Source organism: Solanum dulcamara, chromosome 2 (assembly GCF_947179165.1).
Source record: "Solanum dulcamara chromosome 2, daSolDulc1.2, whole genome shotgun sequence".
Lineage (NCBI taxonomy): Eukaryota > Viridiplantae > Streptophyta > Magnoliopsida > Solanales > Solanaceae > Solanum > Solanum dulcamara.
In genome coordinates this window covers 23,802,563-23,811,996 of record NC_077238.1, presented here as the reverse complement: position 1 = coordinate 23,811,996, position 9,434 = coordinate 23,802,563, and the positions used below count along the sequence as shown (strand labels likewise).

Below are 9,434 nucleotides of genomic sequence, written 5' to 3'. Positions count from 1 at the left end.
CAAATTGTTCGGAATTCCTTACATATTTTGTATTGTAAAAGTCACATGGTTAAATGGTGACCCCCAAATTTCACAACTAACTCAAGCACAACTGATTAAAGTATGGACTCTCAAGTGAGAAAATTCCTCTGCTTAACACTTCTCCAGACTCTCACAAAATAACCAAAATCAGAACTGAAAAAAGGTACTGCTAATGACATAATGGAAACGCAGCTGCTAATCACGCTCATTCTTTCTTTGTTACTGTCATATTGACAATACATTTCACCAATTAACTGTTTCACCAATTGGTCTAGTTCCCTCTTTTTCTTAGTTGCTTCTTAGAATGTGCACTCACTCCTCTTCTCAGCATACGCGAGAGAAATATAGCATCCCCATTATATTTCCTTAAAAATGAAGAACCCTCCCTGTATTGGTTTTCCCAGTTAATATCAGAACTTTAGAATAATAAAAGAGAGTAACATCACTGCACAGTCTTCATTGAGGATACAAATAACATATATGTGTTTCAAGGTTTACACAATCTAACATACAAAATGTGAATCAATGATTCACAATGACAACCAAGTAAAGTACAACAAGGATCGATGGTCTAGGACTCATCCCATTCATCATCATTTTTATACGAAACCAAAGTGTCAACCTTGTGAATCTGCATAGAGAAAACGAAACTCAAATTAGGGTTTCCAAAATATCCAGGGGTTTCACATTATAATCAAGCAGCAGATTGCTCCTACCTTAGTGTCAAAAGAGTGCAGTTTTACCATTTGTGGATTTGCAATCAGTTTAGGGTCACTCTCAATCCAAGTGAATGGAACAGCAACATCAGTATCAGTGTATGCTAACACATCAAACACACCTGCAGCCAACACACAATTAAACAAGAATTCTCGTCAAGAAACATCCCAAAGCAACATTGACACTGTATTTCCAAGCACAAATGAAGCTTACATGGTTCCTCAAGACAAGGCAAATAAGTGATGCTGGATGCTATTTGCCTCATAATTGCTTGAATTTCCCTCATTATTTCTTTATCACTTTTCTCTCTTGAAACACTGGAAAATCAAATAAAAATTTAGCTAATTAATTAACGAACAATCCAACATACACTTTATCAAGAGAGCTATCAAGAGAGCTGGGGTCGAGTATTAGGCTCTTCACTCATTTAAGTTCATGAAAGAAATTAGAAATTTTCTATATTTTCTTCCGCCATAAATATCTCCAACATATACTTTTTTTTCAATCCACAAAATTTACCAGAGATGAGAAAAATGATAATCAGCTTACCCTTTCTCAACAACCTCGCTATCAGTTTCGATACTGAAATTCCACCTCTCTAATACCTCACCTGAGGCCTTGCTCATGATCACAAGAACCACCCTTTGTAGCTTTCCAGTTTCCAACCACTCTATATGAACACAATCGTAAAGAAAAAATCATTTCCCTACCTAAATATGATCTGAACAAATAAACAACTTTAACAAAACTCTAAAACTTACCAGCGAGTTGGGCAGTCAAGTTAGAAACAAAGGTCTTGACACCTTCATCTTCAGTAAGCAACAATGTGAGACCATATTTCTTCACTTTTTTAAAACTTTCTTCATGATATACTCCTCTGTTGTACAAAATGCTAGAAAAGAAAACCCCAGCCAAAAGAAAAAAAAGGGAAAATCATCATTCGGACAAAACCATGAATGAAGAACACATTGCATTGTGTTAAAAGCAATTAATCATTGAACAATGTCCGATGGCCAACCCAAAACTTGTTGAGATCCGAAACTAAAGATTAATCAAAGTTCCCCTAAACAATTTCAGCATTCTGGAAATTAACCCTAAACGAAGAACAGAAAGCATTTTATTCAATCAATCCGACAATCTCAATCCCTATGAAACTAATCCGATGCAATCTGCTCAATCTAATTACATTCGCATTTAGGTTGATAATCTATTTTCATTGCAAATTTAGGGGTTTTCTGAAATCTATCTAAATCTGACACCGATCACTACACGAACAACGTACAAGTCTGTATAACCAAAATCTGATATAACAAAACGGTATTTTGTTAGTTGTTACCTATTTGCTGCATAGCCAAAATATTCACTGACGATTGCGGCTGAACCACGAAGTGTGATTATGTCTTTGGAGGCTGTTCTTGACGCCATATCTGAAATCTGACTAGGAATAAAAGAAGAAAATGGCTTTCGAGAATATAAAGTATTGGGGTTAATTGATTGATTCTTTGTGAGGGAAAGATGGATTTAGGGTTTTTATGAGAATTGAGAAACAAAGTGGTAAAGCAACGGCTAGTTTTTTGGAAATGACACATAACAACGGTCAAGTGTTCCTTCTCTTCCAAACAAAAAAAAAATAAAAAGAATTCCCACCGTAACCCACTGCGCACTAAGATGGGCCAATGCAAAAATTGGGCCCCGATGATGACTAATTGTAATGAATGATTTGCTAAGTGCACAAATATCCGCTCAAGGGACAGTCATTTAATTAAGGGAAAATGGCCAAAATATTAGGATTACATGATAACCAAAAAGTTAGAATAGCTTTCTCTCCCAAAAAATCCTGCATACACGAATAGCTCAATCACCGTCCAAGGCCACCCCGGCAGACGGCCAACCCCCCACTGGGATTGGTCTGGCCATTATAACTAAACCTACTCCAACCATCACCACCAACACCCTGGATTATACTGTTGTAGTACATAATTCAATTACCCCACAAATGACGGAGCCTATTACTATAAACCTATCACCTTTTGGCATGGGGAGCCAATGATTACATGGACAATGAAGGAATTTGAGAAGTTAATGATGAGACAAAATCTTTAATTTGTTGTGGGCAAAATTTTTCTATGGACGTCCAGACTTATATGAATTGAGGAAGGCAATTCCAATTCAATTGGGGATTAAAGGACCATGTAATATTGGTTTCTTAGAGGAGAGGAACATTCTGATTAGACTATCTGTCATGATCCGATTTTGTACCTATCATAAACATTTATAAAGTAAAGTAAAAAGCGAAAACATCATAAGAGATTCTAAATCATGAATAGTAAATGAAGAATGTCGCATGACAACATAGACTCGAAACATTTGTCCAACTATATGCCTCTACTCATGAATACGGGCGGGGGGCTAAGACATGTCCCTAGCTCACCCTCAATATGAAACATAACAAAAGTCTTTAGAAACAGTAACTAACTCAACAACTAGTCCCCAATAAATGAGGACTCACCACAACGCCGCTGAATAAGGAAGCTTAACTAGTCACGTAGATGAGTATGATCTTCAACCTCAACACCTATATTACGAGACAATGTAGGCAAAAATATGCATTAGTACGTTGGAATGTACTAAGTATAAGGGCGTGACATGCAACGTAAATCATGAAATGCAAAGGTCAAGTAAAACACATGATAAGATGGAATAAGAAAAGTCATGAGAAAATCATATTGACCAAAGCATTTAAGAGCATAAATTCAAAATCATAACATACTTAAGAGATCATACATATGTGGGATAGAAACCATAACCGACAATAAGACCATGCGAACTATAACATGGAATCTCGTTGTCTCCCCATACAACAAAGAAAAGGGGAATCTACTCGCTAAGGTAAACTCTACCCTGCTAAGCGGGTCATACATACGCTATATATGGATCCAATAGCTAAGCCATGAAGGCAACCTACGAGGGCATGTAGTTTATGGGACATGAGGCTGTTACTAAGGCTTTTGGTAGGGCCCCCACCTCACGTTCACTCGGTGCTAAGTCAAATCCCACAAAATACATGTATAACATAGAAATCATAATTACATATATCATAGTCATGATCATAGGTTTGAAATCATAGAGTAGCTCATTTTCATAACATACTTGTAATATGAGAATTGTCCTTACATCATTATAATCATATTTGCATAATTCATATCGTTAGGCCTTAGGTCACCACATAGGGTCCTAAGTCATCTTACTTCATAACTTGCATGAAATTCATACCTTAAACTTAGAGTAAAACTCAATTGCATAATCAATTGACTTTGAAAATCATGTAATTCACTTGAAAACATGCATGATCATAAACTTTATATCAGCCCATACATAATTCATATAGATAACATCCTTTGGAAGTATAATTCAAAATACTCATAATTTACATCATGAACCCTAGAGATCAAAATAGGAGAATTCATGAAAAAACTCTTCAATTCAATGCAATAACCATCAATTTATATCAAAATAAACTCATGATCATATTTTGAATCATAATTCATACAATAGGAATAGAGATCATAAAACCCATAAAATACCATACTTTAATTTGATAGAAAACCTTGAGAAATTGATTGGGCTTCATGGATGAAAAAATCCATGAATCAATACCCACATATCTTAAGTGAAAACGCCAAATAATTTGGATGAACTTGAGAGTTTTGATGGAGAGATTGAATGAAATTACTTGAAGTCTTCAATGGAGTCCTTGAAAGTCTTTTGTAGATAGAGAAATATTTGAGTAGGTGAATTGTAGGAGAATGAATAGAATTAGAGGTTTAGGTCATTTTATATAGTTGCATTAGGTCCTAAAATCGTCTAGGTTCATTAGCTAACAATTAGAGAAAAGTCTAAAACGGCCTTATTAAAAACCGAAGTCGGCCAGAAAATTCTTGCCAGGTCCACGACGCAGACCTGTCGCGAACCTTTCTGTTTCGTGCAGTTTCTTTGAAAATCTATCTTCCAAGATACAGTTCCTAAAAATCCACCGAGACCTTTTTCCGGCAGGTTTTGACCCCCTGATCGATATTCCAAACTCAAATTTTTTAAAAAGATTAAGGATAACGCATTACATGAGCGGCCTATTCCCAAGGCATTTCTTAAGGCACTTGTGCATTTTGAGGAACGTTACATTATCATTGTTACAAGATTATGCAATGTTAATGTCTAAAGCTTGGGAACTCAGAGTAAAGAATAGGTACTTTCCCTTAGGATTCTTAAAGTGAGATCCATGATTTAACCCGGAAGAGAAAACAACCATTGCCATTGCATGAATATCATTCCCAGGATTGCCAACTAATTTGTCTGATAAAGAATCTTTGTTTTCTTTAGCAACGGCTGTGGGAAAACCTTTAGTGATTAACAAAACCACTAATAATCAAACTAGATCTAGTTGTGCGAGGGCAAAGTGGAAGTTGATTTGCTAAAAGAATTACCAAAATTAATTCTAATCAACTGTACAGAAGAAGAGATAGGAAGAGTGAGATCAAAATGGCAAAAGAACCAATATGATTATCTTCTGAAATACTGTACACACTGTAAACTTCAAGGGCATGATTTACAGGGATGTTGGGTGTTACACCCTGAACATAGACCAAAGAGAGAAGAAAAGAAGGAAGATACAAAGTTAATTGGAAAAGAAAAGGATAACGAGGAGGAGGACAAGGAAAAGCATATACCAAATGTGAACGGAATATTTAAGAACAAGAAGTTGATTCATGAAAATTGGAATGTGGTTCTGAATAAAAATATCAAAAATAAACAACAACATATCCCAAACCAGAAGGGACATGACATACAACAAAATTACAACAATAATAACAAGGGTCACAAGAATAATAGAGATGACAAGGCGATGACTACTGCTAACAAATTTAAGACATTATTGGACCTCAAAGATAATAATCAGGATGCAACAGAGAAAAGTGTGGAAAAGCTAACAAGTGACAGCAAGCAAAAAGGAGGAGATATGACTAAACAATGGATAGAAGCAACCTTTGGCAAAACTCATGACACATCAAAGATAACCAACAATCAGAGTGAAGAGGAGACTAAGAAGAATAACAAGAATATAGAAGATGTAACCAGGAGGTCACGGGTTCAAGCCTTGGAAACAGCCTCTGGCAGAAATGCAAGGCAAGGCTGCGTACAATAGACCCTTGTGGTCAGGCCCTTCCCCGGACCCCGCGCATAGCGGGAGCTTTAGTGCACCGGGCTGCCCTTTTATAGAAGATGTAACCATACGAAATAACAAAATCATAAATAGAGAAAAGCTACAAGTAACAGATATATCACAAAAGAAGCAGCAAAATTCCCAAGAAACAACAAGAAGTCAGGATACTCAGAATAATTTGCACATGCCTGCAGACTCAGAGAGCCTACAAGCTTTGTTCACACCCAAAAATCATCAGATGGTAATTATACAGCAGCACAAGAAAAGCAGGGCCCTGCAAGTTCAACAGAAACAACTACATCAGTAGTAGCAGACACACAACAAGGCAGTCAAGATAACAACATAAAACCTCAAAGTAAAGATAGGATGGCAGATGAAACAGATGAGAACAACAGTCAAAAAGAGGTAGAGAATCATGAAATAATATCAAATACTGCAGAAAGCCAACAAAAAGAAGACCATACAAATGAGGTCAACATTGGAGATGATGATGAACCGGAGAACAACGCAGTAGCAAATCTGGAAAACAATAAAGGAGATCTATCTCCTAGACAAATAGCAAAAGCAAAGAAAGAAAAGAAAAGAAAAATATCAAAGGAAGAGATAAAAGTGTACCTCCAAAGGCAACTGGAGGTATGCTAACAAGGAAAGCTCATGTCAGTACTATCTCTCAATGAATTACTCACTTATATGAAACATAAGGTCTGTTAATTCATACTAGGCCTTTGAAAAAGTATTAATGATGAATAGGCAAAAATGTTTTAATTTCATAGCTTTGATGGAGCCTTTTCAACATTATAGACACATTGACATGTATAAACTTTGGTTGAATATGGGAATAATTTATCATAACATAAATGAAAAAAATCTGGTTATATATAGAAGATAGATTTCAGGTGGAAGTACAGCTAGACACAGAACAGTTGATATCCATCAAACTCACAATTATTGATGACGGACTGGAGATACATGTGACAGTAGTATATGCAAGTAAAGATAGACATACTAGACTATCTCTATGGGATGATCTATATAACATTGCAACAACTATGAATAACCCATTGTTAGTAGGTGCAGATTTCAATGTGGTAATTGATGATATGAAAAAATTTAGGGTATTGTCAGCATAATTTAATAAAACTGAAGATTTTATTCACTGCATCATACATGTCAGTTAATAGATTTGGGTTTCAAAGGGAGTATGTAGACATGGTGGAATGGCAGATCAGATGCAACCTGCATATTAAAAAGACTTGATAGGTGCTTGGCTAATCAAACCTTCCAGGACTTATTTCCTAACTTAGAAGTGGAGCACCTTATCAAACAGGGTTCAGATCACTCGCCTCTAGTTATAACAAGTGGATTAGATAGAAATCCAATCAAGAAAGCATTTAGATTCCTTAACTTTTGGGTGGAACATGAAGCTTTTCAGAAGGTTGTAGCAGAGAATTGGCAAGAAGATCACAGTATTGACCTTTTCTTTTACTTTCACAATAAATAGAAAAGGGTAAGTAATGCATTATCTAAATGGAGTAAAGACACATATGGAGATATATTAAGACAGATAGATACTTTGACAGAAGTGGTACAGATCTATGAGCAAGAATTTGAGAATCAGCCTACCAACAATAACAGAGAAAGATTACAAAAAGTGCAAGCTAATTTAATCAATTTATATGCAGTAGAGAAAAAATTTTGGAAACAAAAGGCAGGAATGCAATGGTTTGTGGATGGGGACAGAAACACAAAACAATTTCATACACATCAATGATAAAAGCAGAAGATTGCAAATAAAAAAAATTCCAAAATGATAGAGGAGAATGGGTAGACAGAGAAGAAGACATATCACAAGAGGCAATCAGACTCTACACTAAAAAATTTACAGAGGAAAGACTCCCCAATGATTTTGACATGTTAAAGAATATACCTATGATGATATCAAATAAATAGAATGTTATAATTAATGAGCTACCAGAGAAGGAGAAAGTCAAGAATGCAATATTTGATCTAAATGCAGAGAGTGTTGGAGGACCAGATGGATACACATGCAAATTCTATCAAGCTTGCTGGAACATAATTGAAAAATATATGACAAAGATGGTGAAATCTTTCTTCTGTGGGCATGAGTTACCCAGGTACATTACATGTACAATCTGACTTTAGTACCAAAGAAAAAAGAAATCACAATTTTCTCAGATATGAGGTCTATCAGTCTAAGCAATTTCATCAGCAAAGTGTTTTTCAGAATCATCCATGATAGATTGGCTAGGTTAATGCCAACATTAATATCACCACAACAATCAGAATTTGTTAAAGGCAAAAGAATTGTAGAAAATATCTTACTAGTTCAAGAGATAGTCTATGATATCAGAATAAGGGGTAAGCCTGCCAATGTTGTTATCAAATTAGACTTGGCTAAAACTTATGACAGAGTATCATGGCTTTTGTTTGACTAAGGTGCTGAGGAAAATAGGTTACGAGGCGATCCTAATAGATATGGCCTATAGAATTATATCCAACAACTGATACTCAATACTAATTAATGGAAAACCTCAGGATTTCTTCAAGTCTATAAGGAGAGTGAAACAGCGTGATCCATTATCACCAGTGAAACAGCGTGATCCATTATCACCAACTCTATTTATTCTTACTGCAGAATGTTTGTCAAGAGCTCTTAATGCACTTTATTATAGAGAATGATACAAGGAGTATGGAATGCCAAAGTGGAGTCCCTAAGTGAATCACTTAGCTTATGTAGATGATATTATCATATTTGCCTCTGCAAAAAAAAATTCTCAAGAGTTGATAATGACCATGTTGATAGAGTATGAAAAAGTAAGTGGTCAACTGATCAACATAGAAAAAAGTGTTGTCTTGATGCATCATCAGGCGTCTCAAGGTCTAGTGGATCAGGTATATTCTATAACTAAAATTTCAAGGAAAGAGTTTCCTTTTACTTATCTGGGAGTGCCAATATATTATAGCAGGAGACAGAATATCTTCTACAAAGAGCTTTTGGATAAAGTCCAAAATAGATTGAGTTCCTGGACTGAAAAACTCTTATCGATAGGAGAAAATACAACTCTAATAAAATCTGTCCTGCAGAGTTTGTCTATTCATTTTTAATCAGCATGTGATCCCCCAGCTAGAGTTATAACCCAACTAAATAGAATATTTGCTAAATTTTTCTGGAGCGATTCAGATGGAAACTCTAGTAAACACTAGGCTATTTGGACATTATTATGCCATCCACATGAAGAAAGAGGAGTGGATTTTAGGAGTCTTCAAGATATATCTAAGGCAATGTTTACAAAGTTATGGTGGAACATGCAAACTAAAGAATAATTGTGGAAAAGTTATACGAGCAACAAATATTTGAAGAAACATCATGGGTGGTGGTACAAGCTAAGACAAGCAAATATGTTTGAAAAAACATGATCAAATGCAGAGAAGAAGCTGAATCTGAAATCTGGTGGTT

At 35.6% G+C, this 9,434-nt stretch overlaps 1 protein-coding gene across 1 annotated transcript; it reads right to left on the bottom strand.

Moving 5' to 3' along the window:
* Positions 1-450: 450 nt before the first annotated feature.
* LOC129880458 (mitotic spindle checkpoint protein MAD2) lies at positions 451-2,445 on the bottom strand. The gene is made up of 6 exons (XM_055954492.1): positions 2,075-2,445; positions 1,500-1,630; positions 1,288-1,408; positions 952-1,055; positions 738-859; positions 451-652 (listed from the first exon to the last, which is right to left on the bottom strand). The coding sequence occupies exons 1-6, from the start codon at positions 2,161-2,163 to the stop codon at positions 593-595; spliced, it is 627 nt and encodes a 208-aa protein (XP_055810467.1). The 5' UTR covers positions 2,164-2,445; the 3' UTR covers positions 451-592.
* Between the last annotated feature and the right edge of the window lie 6,989 nt (positions 2,446-9,434).